Below are 20,829 nucleotides of genomic sequence, written 5' to 3'. Positions count from 1 at the left end.
AAGACCTATTTCGACTCCCATTTTAAAACTGTTATAAAATCCATAAAATCAATGAGGTTTGTCAACCATTCTGTCATCCTGGTTGAATTCAGTGAAGGTGCCTCTGACAGGGCTCAGTATTAAATATCTCATCCCCACCTAGGTCCAGCCCTTCTCTGAAAGGATGCTTTTAAACATAGAGTATTCACACACACATTCATTCTTTATTGCTGCAAATTTGACAGAGAGGTGGTGCCAGAAGCACATCTCAGGGTTTCCCAAGATTTAAGAGCATCTATTAAGCCTCCTTTTAATATCATGATTTCGTGGTAAGTTGGTTATAATAAATAATGCTAAGTTAGCACTTCTGCTGCACCTTCATTTCTTGGATCTCAAAGCACATTTAGTCTCACAGTTTCGCAGGCACAGAAGCAGGTGGGTAGTCTTTTCAGCCCAGAATGCCGGAGAGTAGAAGTTGAGCATCTCTTTCACAGTTCCTTCTGTTATAATTGTTTTTACATAATACCCCAGAAAATGGTTGAGTGTGGGAGAGAGGAGCCTAATGGGAATGAGCACCAGCTGAAGGAGCAGTCTCCAAACACCACATGCTGATTCCTTCACTGTCTCACTGCATGTTGAGGCTTCATTCTAAGCAAACACGCACTTGGGGTTTGCATAACAGTGAGCGAGAACTCTGCATTTGCAATGATTAGTAATATCAGAGCTTTAATCAAGAAAATGAAATCTTCATTTCATATTTCCCCTGTGAGCAAATGGGCTTTTTGTTAGATCAGCAGACAAGAAGTCACTGTAGTGCCCATGTTTTATATATTAATGTATTTCTCCAGCAGCTATTTTTAAAAATCATTTTAGAATAGTCTGTGTTTCCTTACAATGGCTTGGAAGGGAGAGAGGCACCAGACCCTGCCAGCTGCAACAGCGAGGATGGTAATGAATTAACTGCTGGTGAGAATGAAAGGAAGACAGTCCATCTCCCTGCAAAGGGCACAACACAAGTACTACAGCTGAGCTCTATAACTGAATTATATAATAATCCAGTGTACTGCTCTTTCAACCCTCATTAGCAATAGACTTTACTGCTGGCTTGGCTCCCTTTTATTATCTGAGATTTTGTATAAATGTTATCTCCCATAATGGAAGTCATGGCTATGCAACTATTATTAAATTCAGATGGATCACATGCTCCCTTCAGCTCCACTTTGACAATCACACCATTTAGGGCCAAGTGTCTTGATAATGCCCATATATAGTCTTGTTTTGGGTATGTATACTTGAGCTGATCATTTGACAGATGCTCTTTATTAGGAATTTGTATCTGAAACATTCACAAAACAGTGGCTGCTGCAGCTACCTCATTTCTGATTCTTTGTTTAGATTTCTCGCTATGTCGGGAGGCAGAAAGAACTGAATTTCTTAACCCAGCTCTGCACTTTAAGCAGAAAATAATGAGAACGTTCTCATGTTACGAAAAAAACTTTCCTCTGTTGAAGGTCTGAAAATTCTTTCACTAAGAGTACAGCATGCTGCATTTTTTATATTACCTTAAATGGCACAACAGAGATTTATCCACACCAAATAATGGTTTATAACCACCAGAAACTGACAGAGAAGCTGACATCGAGAGATCGTACATAATGCCAGTATTTAACTGGAATAAACAGAACCTGTCCTGGTGTCAGAATACAAGCTTGGAATGCAGCCCGTTCAAACTTGGGGAACTTAACTAAATCAGGCTCCTCCACATCCACCTATAAAGCAAACACACGATTTGTTTTCAGGTCCAAAGATGGTTTGGTTATTTAAAATTAAATGATCAATTTTTAGATTTCAGGCAGCTATTTACCTGGCTGGTGTTGTGAAGAATTTGGGTTTCATGTTGATATAAGTTTTCTGATTCCTGTGGAGAGTACAGACGGATGTATTTTCTTCCAATTACCTGCAGGTGGAAGGATATAAATTTCCCATCTGTCATTAATCTGCACATTACCTGCTGAACTAGGGTTTGAGTTCAGTTAATTAGTGATCAGTCTAATGCTCTATACCTCTGTATCATGACAAGCACTTAACAGTAGAATACAGCGGATTGCCAGCTCCTGGGCAAAACAGGTAAAGTCATGATTTTTGCTACTGAGGAACAGGTACTCTATAATGAAGAATGAAATCAGATCAGATTGGGTTGTAACCTATGTACCTGGCTTCATGGAACAGGTAAGACGTCCAAATACTGGGGAGATGCTTTTAAGGAAAGGAAGGCAGCTCTTCCTCTTGAAATTCATTTTTCATTATATGGCACCCAGTCTCCACAGTGCTGCTGGGGCCATACATAGCTAGAAGGAAACAATGTGGAAAGGATGGTGAATAAAAAAAGGTATTGAGTTAGCCGTGCCTGCTGAGCTGAGCAGTGCTACATTCAAGAGAGTAAAGGTGATATTTCCAGGTAGCAGCCAGCTGATCTTGAGCGTGCTCATACTCTACAAGGTCTAATTTTTCCATTACCATTTGTTCTCTACATTGTGATGTGCAATTGGGAGAGTAGAATTAGAAAGGCAGCTGGACTGATTGACGTGCACTTCTCTGAGTTGCAGGCAGGTGATGCTAAAAATTAACTGGCAGACTAAATTAAAGTTGCTAGGCTATGAAACTTCACAGGTGCTTGTGCTCTGTTAGCAATAGAATAATGCCTCCATCACTAGCGATCCCTCGATTTGAGGATGATCGCTACCACAGATTTACATATGGATCCTGAGATGACTCAAGAGTCCGATCTGGGAACCACGGATCTGCCTGCAGTAGGTACAGATATTTTCTGGTGGATCAGCTGCCTACTGGGAAAAAGGTTTTTTCTTTTTAATTCCTTCTCTCTCTCTTCTCAGCTTAGAGGGCAAGACACTTCTCCTCGACGTGGCGCCATTGAGGTTGGTTGGTGGCTTGCTCCTCCCAGCTTGTTATGTCAATTAGTTTTCTTCGTAGCGTTTCCTTCACCACCACAGGATCTCTGACCATGGGTGAGCTGAGAGTAGAGGGCTTGTTTTGGGAGGCAAGAGTCTGGCATCCACACACAACGTCCAGCCCAGCGGAGTTAGTGCATGAGGATCATTGCTTCAATGCCGGTAACATTGGCTTCAGTGAGGATGCTGGCATTAGTGCAGTGATCTTCCCACTTGATGCGAAAGATCTTCCAGAGCCATTGCTGATGGCACCTCTCCAGACTCTTGAGGTGCTGTTGATAGGATATCTAGCTTTCGCATCCATAAAGGAGTATAGGAATAACAATTGTCTTATAGACCTGGATCTTGGTGTCCTTCCGTAGGTAACGGTCCATGAAAAGACGTTGGAGCACTTTCCCAAAGAAAGCACTTGTGCCCCGGATCCTGTGCAGGATCTCACTATCGATTTTTGTATTTTGAGAGAGTTCACTACCGAGGTAGCAGAAGTGCTCGACTGTCTCCAAAGTCTGTCCCTCAAAGGTGATTTGTGGTGGGTCACGTACAAGGCCTGAGGCAGGCTGATGGAGCACTTTAGTCTTCTTGATATTAAGTGAGAGTCCTAGGCTTTGGTAAGCTTGTGCAAAAAAAATGCAGTGTGGATTGAAAGTCACCCAGTGCGTGCAAGGATGGCACAGTCATCAGCATACTGAAGATCACTAATGGATGCCCGGAGGACTTTAAACTTTGAAGATTAAACAGCTGCCCATCCATTCTGTATTGAATGTCAACTCCATTAGGGAGGCGGTCTTTAATGAGGACCAAAATGACTGCTAAATAGATGGAGAATAGGGTTGGTGCAATAACACATCCTTGTTTACCAGTTTTGATGACAAAAGGGTCCGTCTCCAGGCCATTATAGAAAACGGTGGTAGTCATCTGATCATGAAGTCGTCTTAGGACCGTAAAAATGTTGGGAGGGCAGCCAAATCTGGCCAGCACCTTCCACATGACTTTGTGACTGATGGAGTTGAAGGCCATGTACAGGTCCTGATTTTACTCCTGAGACTTTTCCTGGATTTGGCAGGCAACGAAGATCATGTTGGTTGTCCTGTGAGATGGTCTGAAACCACACTGAGATTCTGGCAATATTTCTTCAGCAAAGGGAAGTAATTGGTTTAAGAGGATACAGGCGAGAATTTCCCCTGCTGTAGATAGCAAGGCAATGCCTCCATAATTTTCACCCTCCAACTTATCTCTTTTCTTAAAGATTGTAACAATGTTGGCATTTCTCAAGTCTTCCGGAATCTTCTCATTATACCAGATTTGAATAAAAAGTTTGTGGACCTTCTTTACCAGTTCCTCACCTCCAAACTTGTAGACTTCAGCTGGTATGCTATCTGGTCCTGTTGCCTTGTTGTTCTTGGTTTGCATGTGGGCTCGTGGTACTTCTCTGAGGATGGGGGGGTGGGATCAGCAAGAGATTCTCTTTCATGTCTTGAGGTATGGATTCATAGTGGCATCAAACAGTTGATTCATGATTCAGGAGTGACTCAAAATGCTCCTTCCATCTGGCTTTGATGGCTTAGCTGTTTTTAAAATACATTGACCCATCTTGGGCTCAGAGTGGTATAGGAGTATGGGGGCATGGACCGTAAATGGCCCCTATTGCCTGAAAAAAGCTCCTCATGTCATGTTTATGAGTGGAAAGCTCAATCTTCTTGGCCTTTTCTCACCACCACTTGTTTTTGATGTCACGGATTTTCCTTTGGGCTTCAGCCTTGAGTTGCTTGTATGACTTTCTTCTTTTGATGTGATACGTCGTTTTGCCATATGCAATGAGCTTTTCTTTTCTGGTTGAGCGGGTCCTGAATTTCAGCATCATTCTCATCAAACCAATCTTGGTGATGGCAGGTGACATAGTCAATGGACTCAGCACATGTCAAAAGAGTGGCAGCCTTTAATCACTTCCAGAAATTTTCATTATCCTCATCAACTGTAAGTATGGTGGTCTCCAAGAAAGGTTTGATACTGCTGAAGTTTCTGCTAAGTCACTGTATCTGGAAGAGACTTGACACTGAATTTCTTTCATATTGATTTTGCCTGTTTACGATGCCCTGAGGCGATCTGGAAATTCATAGCCAGGCCTTAGGCAACACTGGGAAAACTTGGGCTATGAGGTCCCCTGCTGCTCACAATACTCCACTCCCCATTCACTGACTGAGAATCTCCTCTTCTCAAGGCACAACTGTCACAAGGCTGGTTGGAGCATGACACGGCATCCAGATTTTCCCTCATAATACTACCCTATGCAAGGCCTTTCCTCCAGAAAGATCCCAGTATCCTTTGCAATCTGTATACATTAGGGAATTCTTCCTATCAAAATGCAGTCACTGCTGGGTGGAACATGGCAGCTGTTTAACTGCATGGAAATTCTAAACAGCCATTTTTAGAAAAGTAAGTGATAAAGAATACAATCTCTAATTGAAATGTAGTGTACTTAGGTAAATAGGTCTAACACCCCTTCTCATTAACAGGCACAAATAGCCAGGGCCTCAGTTATACGGCTCAGCTGAAAGCAATGTGAAAGAATGCAATAGCTGTATTTGTCTTAGTGCATTGGCTGATGTGTCTGTTAAGAGTCTGAAGGGGAGAAAAGAGCAACTCTGAGGTCTCCAGCCTGTAAACAAACTCACAGTTGAACATCTTAAATTGTAAACTCTGGGCAGGCAATCTTCATGTGTTTGTGCTGCGCTAGTACAAAGTAGCCCCAATCCTGATCGGAGCCTCTGGGTGCTTCTGTAATGTAAACATTAATAAACCTACCAGCAATAATCTTTCTTTCATCTGAGAATAGCACTAATTTGGCTAGGGTGAGAACATGTTTTAAACTCTGAATTTTCATGGAATACAAAGAGCTATTTCATAAGATAATCAGGGCTGATGGTGTTATTTGCCCTTGTGGTATAAATTCACACAAAACTCTGCTGCATCCTAGAGAGGAAAAGGAAGGTTTTATGGATAATGCCCCATGCAGGGAATCTGGAGAAATGGGTTCTTCCCAGCTCTGCCATGGACTCCAGGTGTGACCTTGGGAAACTCACTTCTCCTTTCTGTGCCTGGGTTCCTCACCTGTAAAATGGGAGATAAATAAAACTTCCCTACCTCACCGGGCATTGACAGCATAAATCTGTTAACATCTGTCAGATGCTGAGATGCAAAGGTGGTAAACACAACAGAGACATAGTAAACTATTCATACATGCCACTCTTATCAATCAAACCTTTAGCTACCCTCGTCTCTAATACTTAGGTACGTTCTAGCTGTATTGTTAAAGTTACACTCGGGTTATGCAGTCATTACAAAACACAGAGTACAGACCTGGACTAAGAAATTTTGCTGTGGATCTTGATGAAGAGGTGAGATGGTTCCCTCTGGGCCAAACCAAGCATTAATGGTGATGTTATCTTCTTCCCCTTCCCCCAGGCTGCAGTAATCAGGGATGCAAATATCCTGCTTCAGTTCTGGGATCTACTCCCAATAACCAACAACAATACAGAAATGAAATTAATAGGCAGCAAGTTTAAAACAAACAAAAGGAAGTATTTCTTCACACAATGCACAGCCAACCTGTGGAGCTCATTGCCAGAGGATGTTGTGAAGGCCCAGAATATAACAGAGTTAAAAAAAGAACTAGGTAAGTTCATGGAGGATAAGTCCATCAATGGCTATTAGCCAAGATGGGCAGGGATGGTGTTCCTACCTAACCTCTGTTTGCCAGGAGCTGGTACTGGACGGCAGTGGATGGATCACTCGATGATTGCCAGTTCTATTAATTTCCTCTGGGGCATCTGGCATTGGCCACTATTGGAAGACAGGATACTGGGCTAGATGGACCTTAGGTCTGACCCAGTGTGACTGTTCTTAAGTTCTTATGTAAAAGTACACAATGAGAGCATGCGTGTGCTGATGTGCAGAGCAGCGTCAATATGGATGGCATGTCCAGAATAGAAGACCAGGCCCTATCTCAAAGTGCGAACAACGTCACGTAGATCAGTACAATGGAGAGAAGTGAGACAGCCCATGTAAATCACAGTTCCAAAATTATAAACCAGCTGATTCAATAAACCACAAAGGTTGGATTGTTCAACAGGTTCAGCAGAAGAGAAGGACTACTGAAGATCTGTAGGAAAGGTCCCCAAACTACTGTAATGTAAAGCCAAAATCTATGGGAATGTTTTTAATTCTGCAGAGAAATTTTCTTCTTTAACAGTTAAACTCAAAACACAGTAAGAAACACTAATGAAAATATTGTTTTATTAGTGAATTGACTATGTTACGAGCATGCTGCTCAAGTTCTTTATTAAAATCTTTTGCATCTTAATAGAACTCTGAAATAAAATTAACATATTTAATCTACTCTTTTAAAAAAATGTCCTGCCTTTCCCCCTCCCTTTCTCCCAATCACAATACACACTTGCCCATTCTCCTCTTCCTCAGTCTGCCCAGGGTTTCATACCCTTCCCATCATTACAGTATCTGAACACCTCAGACAGTTCTTGTCAAAGAAACACCAAAGGTTTAGTTTTTCTTCCTACTTCCCCTGGGGCAGTTAGGATTTTTTTTTTATTGTTATAATTTAATTATTTTTCCTTCTTCCCCTGTTCCCACGTCCTCCTTTCGCATAATTGTTAGAAGTGTCTTTACTCGTGGGCTGAGACCTGCTCACTAGTTATTTGTATTGTGATAGCATGCAAAGGCTGCCTGCGGTATCAAGACACCATGCTGCTGGGCACTGTACAGATACAGACAGCGTCCCTGGCCAGAGAGCTTACAATGTAAATGGAGACATGACAAGATGAAGGAAGCCCAAATAGAGAGGAGGTGGAGGAAACGGGAATGAGAATGACAAGAATGAGTCAGCAGGGTGGTAATGCATGTGTCTTGGCAGAGGAGCAGATTGCTCTGCAACTATGAAATTAACCCCTCCTCCCCATCCTTCAGTCTGACCCTTGTGTCACCCCAGTATACACCCCTCACCAGACACATCTCCCTCTAGCAAACTGGAAGGAAGGTTCAGCAGTAACTGCACAAGCAGAGAGAAGAACAGTTTACTTTCTGAAGATGGGTAGAGAGTAGGGACAGCAGCCCCTAGAAGTGGGGCCACAGTCCCTGGAGTTTCAGAAGCCGATTCACCTGTCCTGCAGTGGTGACAATGATCAGGGACATGTGATCAGCAACAGAAAGTGATCCCTGGGTTACTTTAAATCAATACACAATCCAGAGTCACCCCAACCCTCTTGTCTAGTCTCGCCACGAGCAGAGAAAGCTCACTGTCAATGAGACTGTAGCACCAGGGAAGTCACTAGGTGCCACTACTACAGACTGCTACCAGTTCTGTTTATCTGAACACACAGGGAGTAGATGATGAAATGAAGCCTGTTGCCTACTGTGGTGCAGCTGAACTGATTGCTTGTAAAGACTGTTCCCTGCCCAAAGTTCCAACAGTTTTATTTCCTGGGTGCAGAGGTGCTGCTCAAGTTATATTCACACACACAAGCAACATGACATGGTCACAAAGCATTAAAATGACTGGATTTTCTCACTACTGAAAAGGTACCACCACACTAAACAGGATGGATCCAGGGTTGAGTTACAGACCCTCCCTATCCCTTCAAGTTACGGTGCAGGTGGGAAATCCTAAAACATTATGGAGAATACAGAGTCTCCTTCCAACTAACAGAGTGTCCAGGCTGCAACTGAGATCCTCAGTACGACCCATGTGCTGGGAGAAAGCCGACGGGCGCAGAGGACCACATGGTTTGGACAGAGACCTTCCTTAGTGGAGGATTTATTAAAGGGGATACTCTATATCCTAACAAAGAGGATAGGATAGAAGTTGATAAAAAGTACAGTAAGATCTGAAGAAAAACAGTCAAAGGACAAAGAGGCATCACAGAAACTTGGTGGAACAATGATAATCAATGGGATACAATAGTACCAGGGTACAAAATATACAGAAATGACAGAGCAAGCCGCACTAGTGGAGGGGGGTGGCACTATATGTGAAAGAAGGTAAAGTCAAATATACTAAAAATCTTAAATGAATCAAACTGTACCATAGAATCTCTAGGGGTAGAAATTCCATGCTTGAATAGTAAGAGAATAGCAGTAGGAATATATTACTGACCACCTGACCAGGATGGTGATTGTGAAATCACCAGGGAGATTAGAGAGGCTATAAAAACAGAAACCCCAATAATAATGGGGGATTTCAACTATTCCTATATTGTCACCTCAGGAAGGGATGCAGGGATAAATTTTTTAGATGCCATTAATGACTGATTCTTGGAACAGCCAGTCCTATAACTCAGAAAGGGAGAGGCAATTCTTGATTTAGCCTTAAGTGGAACACGGGGTCTGGTCCAAAAGGTGAATATACTTGAACCACTTGGTAATAGTGACCATAATGTAATCAAATTTAATATCCTTGTAGGGAGGAAATCCCAAAGAAACATACTAACTTCAAAGAGGGGATTCACACAAAAATACACCATAATAGAGGCTCAAACTAAATATATAACCCTGCCGCCTCTCCCTCCCCCCAAAAAAAACTCCACCATCAAGAGGACCAAAAAAATGCCACCCTGGCTACATAGCAGAGTAATAGTAAGTCAAATCCTACTGAGGAAAATAGAAAGGAGCATAAACTCTGGCAAATCAAGTGCAGAAGTATAATTAGGCATGCCAAAAAAGAATTTGAAGAGCAACTAGCAAAAGATGCAAGAACAGCAAACATTTTTTGTAAGTACATGAGAAGCAGGAAGTCTGCCAAACAATCAATGGGGCCACTGGATGATCAAGGTGCCAAAGGAGCACTCCAGGAAGATAAGGCCCTTGCAGAGAAGCAAAATGAGTTCTTTGCAACAGTATTCACTGCAAAGGATGGGATCCCTATTGAGTGTGGGTTGTAGTTGTTTGATGATACCCCATATGGGTTCCAGTGTGAGGTGGTGGGAATAACTAGAGGTGTGCAGTCAGAGCGGGTTTTATTTCTGTATTGAAGCAGATTCTCTCAGGGTATTTGGGTGGCCTGTTCCACTTCTTTGTGTGTTGGATGGCTGTCATCATGGATGTCACTTCCTTATATGCCAACATCCCTCACAATGACGGCACTGCTGCCTGCCTCAAACATTTACAAGACAATGGACAGCACTCAGAGGTCCATCCCAAACACATTGCCAAATTAATCCATTTCAGCCTTACCCAGAACAATTTTACATTCAACAACAAACACTTTGTCCTTACTGTTGGAACAGCCCTGGGTATTAGGATGGCTCCCCAATAAGCCAACCTCTTCATGGGCCACCTTGAAGAAGAATTTCTGGACAAATGCACCACAAAACCAATGATATACCTGAGATACATCAATTATATTTTCATCCTCTGGACACATGACTTAAACTCCCTCATAGATTTCCACCACAACTTTAACAGCCACCACCCATACATTAAACTCTCTCTGGAACACTTCCACACTATCATCAACTTCCTGGGCACTGATTACGTTTAATAATGGAATCCTATAGATAACCATATACAAGTAACCACTGGATCACCGCACCTACCTTCACAGATCCAGTAACCACCCCAAACACACCAAGAAATCTGTTATCTACAGCCAGGCACTCAGATACCACAGAACATGCTCTGAGGAGAATGTCTGGGATACATACCTTAACGCATTCAAAACCACCTTCACCAAACAAGGACACTCCATCAGAGAAGTAGATCGCATCATGGAATGGGACACTCAGATACCCTGAGAGAACCTGCTTCAGTACAGAAATAAACCCTCCCTCTGAGCGCACACCCCTAGTTGTCACCTACCACCTCACACTGGAACCCATTCTGGATATCATCAAACAACTACAACCCATACTCGATGGGAACCCCATCCTGAAAGAAATCTTTCCTTCCACCCCCAACCTCTCCAAGCTCATCATCAGACGCACGCTCACAACAGAGCAGGACACATCAAATCAAAGCAGCACCAGACCCTGCCAGAACAACAGATGCAAAACCTGCAGACATATCTCAATTGCTACAATGATCAAGACCCCTCCCAATATATCATTCAAGATCCATGGATCCTACACACGCCCCCATATGCTTTAGGGCAGTAAATGCCCCCAAAACAATAAACCAGACAATCACTGCGCTCTCGACTGAACTCACAGGAAAATGATAAAAGACAAAACCACCCTATCACCTGTGGGTGAACATACAAAGGGGTCATTCTATCTCTGACCTCAGTTCTCAGCCTCAAAGGAAACCTACACGACACCTTCTAAAGATGAGCCTGGGAGCTTAAATTCATTACTCTGCTAGACACCAAAAATCATGGACTGACAGAGACACTGGATTTATGGCTCATTACAACAATCTGTAACCCACTAGCCCCCTCTTTTTATCCTATGACTGCAGAAGTGTTAACAAGCCACTCTGCCGTAAGTGGTCCCTTACAGCAGGGGTTCTCAACCTTTTTCTTTCTAAGCCTCCCTCCCACCCCAACATGCTATAAAAATTCCATGGCCCGTCTATGCCACAACAATTGTTTTTCTGCATATAAAAGCCAGGGCCAGCGTTAGGGGATAGCAAGCAGGGCAATTGCCTGGGGTCCCACACTACAGGGGGCCCAATGAAGCTAAGTTGCTCAGGCTTCGGCTTCAACCCCAGAAAGTGGGGCTTTGGCTTTCTGCCCTGGGCCCCCAGGAAGTCTAATGCCAGCCTGGCGGACCTCCTGAAACCAGTGGGGCCTAGACCCCTGGTTGAGAACCACTGCTTTACAGCATGTGCTAACTACTTATGCTAAACAATCTGTCCCACCTTGCATTTTTCTCTGACACCAGGAGTTCCTTTTCCAGACCTGAAAAAGAGCCCTGTGTGGCTTGAAAGCTTGTCTCTCTAAGGCCAGGTCTACACTACCACTTACTTCAGTATAACTTACGTCACTCAGGGCCTGGGCAACAGGTATACAGGGTGTCTCTGCCTCCCATGGTGCTACTGCGGCCACCAGACGGCTGGTTGCAGGGCTTTGGGGGGAAGTTTTTGATTGATATGCCCCATGCAGGTTCAGGGGCTGCTGAGCAGGTGATATGTGCTATTCAGTTTCCTGGGTTCATTAGTAATCTCCCTGGACTCCAGGGTTACTGATGAACCCAGAAAGCTCAGTAGCAAATACCGCCTCCTCAGCCGCCCCGGAACCTGCACGGGGCATATCAAAATCTTCTTCTGGAACTTAGAGACACTTTTCCCAGGGCGGCTTGGGGTCTGGGCTGGGGAGGCGCAGCGCGGCTGCAGCTGGCCCGGGACTCTTCCAGGCAGGTGGGGGGAGGCCTAAGGGCTTTGGTCAGCCCGCAACAACTCTGGCCGAGGAGGGGGTGGGTAGCGGGTCTTGGGGCTCCAGCTGCGGGCTGAAGCCGGTGCTAGGGGGTGTGAATAAGCCACCCCCTGAGCGATGTAAGTTACACCGACCTAAACGCCGGTGTGGACAGCGCTATGTCGGCAGGACAACTATTGCCTCTCATGGAAGTGGATTTATTATGCTGACAGGAGAGGTCTCTCCCTCTGGCATAGAGCGTCTTCACCAGACATGCTACAGTGGTGCAGCTGCGTTGATGTAGCTTTTAGTGTAGACTAGCCTGCACCAATAGAAGTTGATCCAGTGAAAGATATTCCCTTGTCTCTACAACAAGCTGAAAAAAATATTCATTTTTAGATTTACCTGATCAAAAAGTTGATGCTGGGCAAGGTATCCAATGCTATTCTGGAATTACAGGAGAGAGAAAGAGAATGAATAATGATTTATAGGGTCTGGCTTCACATTTATGAAAGTTACTTATAAATAAAGTCAATTACTGGCATAATTTATTCCAAAATGCTAGAGTCAACTGAATAATAACTGACTATTTTGGCTGTAAATGCTCCTCTTGCTGGAGATATGTGGTCCTGACAGCTCGGAGACTTCTGAACCTGATGCTTGTGCCACAGTGCAGGGATGTTTAGTATCTAATCTGATGTCCCATTTCTTCACATCCCTTGTTACAGGTTGCAGTGAAATTGGATCTTATGAGATCTCACAAAGCACCATAATCAATTAGAGGAACAGTACTGGTGATTATGGGGCTTGGTCTGAGGCACCTGGCCTTCACTAGACAGGGTCAGGCCAGGCCGATATAGTACCATCTGGGACAGAATGACTGCTCCAGAGATGGAGGGCAAAAAAGGAGAAGAAATGGTGAGATTTTTTCTAGAGTCCTTGTTCTACCTGTAACAGAAGCTTCAGAGAAGGGATCTATGCAATAGCAGGATGAGGCCTCTACAGCTCCACACCCATATTATCTGTAATATCAGTGAATATGACCAAGGGATGAGTTTGTTTTCTAGTCACACTAACATCCTCTCAGTTTCAGTGAGTCACATACAAGACTCATGGGAAAGTGGAGGAGCAAATATGCTGTGAAGAGCACAAAGAACAGTCACGGGATGAGTCTCCTGATGGAATCTGTGCAACGATCAAAACCAGCAGGCCTGTAAAATCCCCCCTATGGCCAGGGATTCACCCTTTAAACAGGCAAAGTTTTAGATTGTTCATTGATAGTCACACACAGATCAATATATATGTAACTAGAATCATAGAATATCAGGGTTGGAAAGGACCTCAGGAGATCATCTAGTCCAACCCCCTGCTCAAAGCAGGACCAATCCCCAGACAGTTTTTTACCCCAGTTCCCTAAATGGCCCCCTCAAGGACTGAACTCACAACCCTGGGTTTAGCAGGCCAATGCTCAAACCACTGAACTATCCTTCCCACATGGGGCATCCCAGAAGAGGGTGGTCTTAAGTTACCTGCTCAATGACTACAAAAACTCCTAAAATTCCAGTCGCTGCACATTAACATCTAGATAAGGAGAAAGCGAGTCAATGGTGCAAATTGGAGATTTCCAATTCCTAAAAATATTTCAGGCACCATGACTCGTGTAAGACAGATGTCCCCAAACTTTTTACCTTGCTCCCCTCCTGACCCCTGTCCACCCTCTTCCTCCCCCGTAGCAGACAGAGGTAAAGATGCCCAGGCTGGAGCCATAGCTGGGGGCAGGGGCGAGGCCTCGGCCGGGCATGTGGCTGGCAGCCGGGGCCCCCAAACGTTCCTCTGTGCCCCCCAAGCGGGCGCGCCCCACAGTTTGGGACCTCTGGTTTTGGGTATTGTGCAAGCAGCTCTCTGTTCTAATATCCTTTGCCAAGTGTGTCTAGGACAGAATTCTCCATTCCAATACCAGACTTTGTCAGGAGATAAAACAATGTGAAAGTAACAGACCTTGTTCACGATATACTGATCGATGAAGTCATTGACAATCATGAGTGTCTGAGACCATTCCTCATCGGTGTACCGGGAACCCACTTCCACAGGGACAGTGCGGCAGCCAGCGATTTGACGGAGATAATCCAGACTGGAAGAAAGCAGGTTCCATTATTTTCAATCTTAGCTTTAACATTTTCATTATTTTGCCTGGCTTGGATGTCAGATGGGAAATCCATTTTCTGAGAGGGTTTTGTGAACTAAGAACATTAGTGTCACAGAGCAGCTGCCTTTGTCCTTTGCCCTGACTAAGAAGATTATGGAAACATCCTGAGCACTCCAGTGGAGCATTTACCTGATGGCATGGGCAGCGGGTGAACCGTTGGCTGGGGGAGGCTAGCCCCTACCACCCCTGCTCTCCCCTGCGGCCCCGGTCCCCTTCCCCCGCCAGAGCTCCCCCGTCCCAAGCATCAGGCGGGTAGCGTACAGCCCCTGCCTGCCCACGAGCGCAGGGCGGGCGGGCGGTGCACAGACTCCTACAAGGGTAGGGCAGGCGCCCCCCCGAGCACAGGGTGGGCGGTATGCGGCTCCCCCCGCACTTCCCCCAACCACAGGGTGGGCAGCCCCACTGCCTCCAGCCACCCCACCCCCGTGCTGGGCGGCCCCAGCAGCACTGAAGAGGAGCAGCCAGTCTGGTCTGGGGCCAAGGGGGAAAAGGGCAAGCAGTAGGGGGCTTTGGCAATAAGTGTGGGTGGGGCCATGCGGGGCTGTTGGGGGGGGGGGGGGGACACAGCTGTCCCCAGCTTATTGGATGCGCTGCTCATGCCTGATGGCATGTAAACAACACTTCCTGAGACACCCATTTGCCAGAAAGAGTATCCCTAAGAGGAGAGGTGGAAGTTGCATTGCTTGGAATATTATTATTAATTATTTTCTATTTACACAGCACCTGAAGTCTGGTAGGCAATTTACAAGACTAATATACAGAGAAGGCCTCTGCTCTCAAAAGCCAGTCAACCAGAGAGACCAAGGATGCAGGCAGCAAAGTAATGAGCAGTGAGGTTTGTATGCATCTTAATACCACAATTTTTCGTCAGTTAAAAAACCCCAATTTCCTATTTGAACACATCTTTGAGAAGAGAAAAAGCGTTTATAAGAGTACTGAGTGAATAATGAACCATCATTTATTCAATGAATGTAGCTTCTATTTGTGCTTGTGGGATATCAGCAAGCAGGTGAGGGTTTCCTCAAATTCATTTGAGAGTTTTTTTGTAAATTTATTTTACTCTATAGATTAATCATGGGCTTTTGGCTACAAATATTCACTACACAATAATGAAATTTTAGCAATGCTTACTCGAATGTTAAGGTAAGTCACATGATATCATTAGGCTGAGCCTAAAAGCACTTCCAGTGTTAATATTTGTGTTTGTGAATGAAAAATTTCATTTCCAATCATTCTTGTACATGCAACTTTTAAATTCACTTTCATCAAATATTTCTCAGTAAATTTTGATTGTGTGAATGTTTGCAGAAACAAGAGACGTGGCTGAGGCAAATTAAAAAAAATAACCACGAGAATCTTTGGCAATACATGCCCAGCTCTGATGTATAGCACTAAAAAATGCACCAAAAAGAAGTTCCCTGCATTGGCCTCTGAAAAGATGGCATGGATGACAAACCAGCTCTCTTCCAACATCTGATTTCTATTATTCTATCATTAGCAAGGCAGAATCTATCAGGATGCAAGTTTCTGAACTGGATCTGTTACAGCCAAGTACTATTAGCAATGAAAAATATTTCAGAAGTAGAACAAATTATGCAGCAAGATGATGCTCCTAGCAGGAATCACTGGAGCTGGCATTTCATACCATACAGAGGCATAGGTTATTCTGGGCTTGAGTTAACTGGTGCGGAAAACGTACGTGCTTAATCAGGGCCACAGACTAAACTGTTTTTAAGCTCTTGTCCTCACCTCCATTTCTTCATACATGGCCAGTGGTCAACAATACCCTCCAGGATGACAGGCTTTTGTGGAATCAAATAATTATCTCTGAAATGCTCTAGAGAAGGGCAGTGGACCCGTGGAATAACTTCTTTTGACTTTATTGATGGAACGGTCGTGTGGTCATTCCGGATTTTCTGAAACACAGGGATTTTTTTAGCACAACAAAGTAACCTGCCCTTTATTACATCAGAAAACATGTATGTTAAAAACAGTGTGAGTCTCTCCCAGCAAAGGAGATGCTGAAATCACTTGAACTGAGGATGTAACATAAACAGGGAAAAAGCTACAGTCAACCTGTGGAACTCCTTGCCAGAGGATGTTGTGAAGGCCAAGACTACAACGGGGTTCAAAAAAGAACTAGATAAATTCATGGAGGATGGGGCCATCAATGGCTATTAGCCAGGTTGGGCAGGGATGGTGTCCCAACCCTCTGTTTGCCAGAAGCTGGGAATGGGCGACAGGGGATGGATCACTTGATGATTCCCTGTTCTGTTCATTCCCTCTGGGGCACCTGGCATTGGCCACTGTCAGAAGACAGGATACTGGGCTAGATGGACCTTTGGTCTGACCCAATATGGCCATTCTTATGTTCTTAAGCAGAACGGGGATAAAATCCTCAGCACTCCTCCAACCTGCAAAGACTTCCCAAAATACCCAGGAGTCTAAAGTAAACTGGTCTTATGTCCTAAGCGCATATGGATGGAGAAGCCAGATTTACAGCCTCCCTCAGGCATATTGGTGAGTGTGTGGGGAAGCTGACCTCCCTTTTGTGTTGCTTGCGCTGCCTAAACCCAGAGTTGTGAGTTCAATCCTTGAGGGGGCCACTTGGGGATCTGGGGCAAAATCAGTACTTGGTCCTGCTAGTGAAGGCAGAGGGCTGGACTTGATGACCTTTCAAGGTCCCTTCCAGTTCTAGGAGATGGGATATCTCCATTAATTAAGTATTTAAGTATTTGTATTGCATGTCAATGGAACAGCCTGCAGTGTCTCACAAAAATCTCACAATTAGTAGCTGGTGGACTGACTTATGGAGGCTGCAATCATCAGTTCTTTCCCCAGAAGCAGGATATGGAATAGGAACAGAAGCAGAAAAGGAAGAGAGATTTCAGCTGGTCACCAAAAAAAAAGTAAAATATACAAGAAATTCTCCAGGCTGCACTGACAGCTGCTGCAAGTGGCAGCTCTTACAGTGTATCAAAGTAGTTCTGTGTCTGCAGGAAGAGTGATTTTGTGAATCCCAGGACTGGGAACCTAGAGACACTCTTTTCCTGTCTTTGCCACTGTGTGACCTCTGGCACATCATATCTCCATTTTACAGACGGAGAAACTGAGGCACAGAATGGTGATGATTCTCATTTATAGGGCCTGCAAGGATCAATTAATTCATGTTTGTAAGATCTTTTGACTGAGATCCTTGAATGGAAGGTACCACAAAAGTGTGATAGAGGCCTCCCATTAATTGGGAAACCAGAGGATGATATAAGCAAGAAGTAGATAAAAAATGGGAAAGAATATCTTTAGATCTGCAAATAAACTGAGAAAACAGGATGAAAAGTTCCATGTAAACAAAAAAAGAGGAATGATTGCATAAAAGCATCATCTTCTGCCTCTGTAAAGCTCATCTCATTTGCATTGTCTGAGATCTCTGCTTTTACTCAAAAACGAGAGAGGCCGAGTTACATGATTTACTCCCCAAGATCAGTGGCTCCTTGACCCAGCCTGGATTTTGGGATCTAGTTATTTGCTGGAATCACCAGTTCCTATTCTCTCTGTATGTAATACAGTGGTGGGCAAGAACATTGAGAGCTGCTACCTTTCTACATGACTCCTTTGTGTCTTCTTCAGCAGACCGTTTCCCATACGTCAGATGCTTCTGAAGGACATTAATTATCCTAACCAGGATGTTATCCAATATGGATGCTCCCATCAGCAGTCCCATGTCACAGACCCGAATTGTATCTGCTATGGTGCCTTGCTCACTGCACATACACAGCGCTTTGAAAAGGCAGCCATAAGAATAGACTCGTCGCCAGTCCTTGTCCACATCTCTCCAAGTCCCAATATTAAGCTTTTCCCAAGAGTAATCTATTATTATCTCACTGACTTGTAAGCAGGTTTCCCTTGTGCTTCCAGAGCAGAGGCTTCCAGCTCCATAGAGAAGGTCTCTAGCTTGCTGCAGCAGTGAGATGACACTTTCCTCCACTTTCTCGCTGAAGTCCAATTTCAGGTCTTCTTTAATGTTGGGCAGCAATGCCCTGATGTTGGCCCACAGGGTGTTTCCTGCTGAGACCTGATCTGCAGCGGGGCAGGAGCTTGTGGCTAGGCCCTCAGGAGAGCTGGGTTGGGACATGAGGCACCCTAGGGGCTGACTACTGCTACTGGACAGCTGGGATTAGGGGCTGGTTCTCTTGCCCCACCACCTTCTGTAAACAAACACAAATGTTACTTTTGAGCAGAGCCAAAGGGGCCCAATGTGGAAGCCAGGCAGTCGCAGTGTCAGACCGAGAGCACCTCACGCCATGCACCCCTTCGCCCCCAGAGCACCCCTCCCTCTGAGCGTGCCCCACCCCCATGCACCCCCTCGCCCCATGCACCCCTCCCTCAGTGCCCCACCCTGTGCATCCCCTCACCCCAAGAGCACCCCTCCTCGCCTCGTGCACCCCTCCCTCAGTGCCCCACCCTGTGCATCGCGAGCATCCCTGTTTGCTCCATGCACTCCTCCCTCTAAGAGTGCCACCCCCTTGCCCCTAGAGCACCCCTCCCCATGCACCCCTCCTTCTGAGAAAGCCCCATGCACCCCCTCACCCCAAGCATATCCGTTTGCTCCATGCACCCCTCCCTCTAAGAGTGCCACCCCCTCCCCCATGCACCCCCTCGCCCCATACACCCCTTCCTCTGAGAGAGCCCCAGGCACCCCTCACCCCTAGAGCGCCCCTCCCTCCGAGTGCCCCTGCTCCGCGCAGCCCGGGAGGGGAGGGAACCACCTCGCGCCTCTCAGCAGCGCCGCCTGCCGGATCCCTGCAGCCAGCGCCCCGCGCGCCACCCGGCGCTCCAGTTCCGCATCTACTGGGCCTGCGCAGCGCCGCCCCCACCCGGGCTGAGAGCGCGCCCCGACCATGGCTCCGCCTCCTGCGTCCTCCCGCTTCCCGGCCCCGCCCCCGCCGGCTCACTCCCCCCTCCCCCCCGGCCGCGCGCGGGCCCATGGGGCGGCGCTAAGAGGGCGGGGCCTGGCAGGAGCCCAATGCCCGCCCGGCCCGCCCGCCTCAGGCGCTGCGGGGCTCGGCCCGGCTCCCGGGCGGCGGGAGGGCGACAGGCCCGGGCGATACGGGCCCGAGTCCGACCAAGTCCCTGACACGCCGGTGGGTGTGAACCCGCCCCCTGCCCGCGAGCCGCTCCCGGCCGGGCCGGGTCCGAGCTCCCAAGGGCCGAGGCAGCGGAGCCCGGCGCTGGGGTCAGCGAGCGGGGCGGGGCGGGGCGGGGCAGGGGGCGGGGCGCTGCAGCGGGGTCAGTCAGTCAGTCGGGGGTCAGAGCGCCCCGCCCCGCGCCGCGTGACCCGGGCGGTGACGTGGCAAGAAAGGCCCATGTCCCGGGGGCGGGGGGGGAGCAGCGTTCACCGGCGTGTCAGTGCGGGGTAGCTCACCCCCTGGAGCTGCCGCTGCCGCTGCCAAGGCCGCCGCCGGACTCGCCCGCCCAGGTGTGGGGGCTGCGCGTTGGTAACATAGAATCATAGAATATCAGAGTTGGAAGGGACCTCAAGAGGTCATCTAGTCCAACCCCCTGCTCAAAGCAGGACCAATTCCCAACTAAATCATCCCAGCCAGGGCTTTGTCAAGCCAGGCCTTAAAAACCTCCAAGGAAGGAGACTCCACCACCTCCCTAGGTAACGCATTCCAGTGTTTCACCACCCTCCTAGTGAAATAGTTTTTCCTGATATCCAACCTGGACCTCCCCCACTGCAACTTGAGACCATTGCTCCTTGTTCTGTCATCTGCCACCACTGAGAACAGCCGAGCTCCATCCTCTTTGGAACCCCCCTTCAGGTAGTTGAAGGCTGCTATCAAATCCCCCCTCATTCTTCTCTTCTGGAGACTAAACAATCCCAGTTCTCTCAGCCTCTCCTCATAAGTCATGTGCTCCAGCCCCCTAATCATTTTTGTTGCCCTCCGCTGGACTCTTTCCAATTTTTCCACATCCTTCTTGTAGTGTGGGGACCAAAACTGGACACAGTACTCCAGATGAGGCCTCACCAATGTCGAATAAAGGGGAACGATCACGTTCCTCGATCTGCTGGCAATGCCCCTACTTATACAGCCCAAAATGCCGTTAGCCTTCTTGGCAACAAGAGCACACTGTTGACTCATATCCAGCTTCTCGTCCACTGTGACCCCTAGGTCCTTTTCAGCAGAACTGCTACCTAGCCATTCGGTCCCTAGTCTGTAGCAGTGCATGGGATTCTTCCGTCCTAAGTGCAGGACTCTGCACTTGTCCTTGTTGAACCTCATCAGGTTTTTTTCTGCCCAATCCTCTAATTTGTC

General features: G+C 46.5%; 1 protein-coding gene and 1 long non-coding RNA gene across 5 annotated transcripts in view; one reads left to right on the top strand and one right to left on the bottom strand.

Annotated features, from left to right (window-relative positions):
• Positions 1-181: 181 nt before the first annotated feature.
• Positions 182-19,404, bottom strand: KDM8 (lysine demethylase 8). Of its 3 annotated transcripts, none has more exons than XM_054041662.1 (8): positions 19,216-19,404; positions 18,108-18,717; positions 16,262-16,428; positions 14,305-14,437; positions 12,712-12,753; positions 6,306-6,455; positions 1,844-1,936; positions 182-1,748 (listed from the first exon to the last, which is right to left on the bottom strand). In XM_054041662.1, exons 2-8 carry the CDS (start codon positions 18,642-18,644, stop codon positions 1,584-1,586), a joined length of 1,287 nt encoding a protein of 428 aa, XP_053897637.1. In that variant the 5' UTR covers positions 18,645-18,717; positions 19,216-19,404; the 3' UTR covers positions 182-1,583. The 3 variants fall into 3 exon arrangements, with proteins under 3 accessions (XP_053897637.1, XP_053897638.1, XP_053897639.1); XM_054041663.1 differs by having other exon boundaries at positions 19,279-19,404; XM_054041664.1 differs by having other exon boundaries at positions 18,108-18,714; positions 19,216-19,236.
• A 450-nt stretch (positions 19,405-19,854) lies between these two features.
• Positions 19,855-20,829, top strand: part of LOC128844962 (uncharacterized) — an 88,198-nt gene continuing 87,223 nt past the window's right edge. For both annotated transcript variants that reach the window (XR_008446566.1, XR_008446564.1), the window contains exon 1: positions 19,855-19,988. This is a non-coding gene — a long non-coding RNA (uncharacterized LOC128844962). The remainder of the gene's footprint in view (positions 19,989-20,829) is intronic.

Source organism: Malaclemys terrapin, chromosome 10 (assembly GCF_027887155.1).
Source record: "Malaclemys terrapin pileata isolate rMalTer1 chromosome 10, rMalTer1.hap1, whole genome shotgun sequence".
Lineage (NCBI taxonomy): Eukaryota > Metazoa > Chordata > Testudines > Emydidae > Malaclemys > Malaclemys terrapin.
This window is presented reverse-complemented; position numbering and strand designations above follow the sequence as displayed.

Excerpts from the sequence above, each read along its gene's own strand:
- KDM8 (XM_054041662.1), bottom strand. The coding sequence starts at position 18,644 with ATGTCCCAACCCAGCTCTCCTGAGGGCCTAGCCACAAGCTCCTGCCCC. Across the intron at positions 14,438-16,261 it reads CCATGTATGAAGAAATGGAG|TCTGGATTATCTCCGTCAAA; the intron begins GTGAGGACAAGA and ends GCTTTCTTCCAG. Across the intron at positions 6,456-12,711 it reads AGCATCAACTTTTTGATCAG|ATCCCAGAACTGAAGCAGGA; the intron begins GTAAATCTAAAA and ends TATTGGGAGTAG.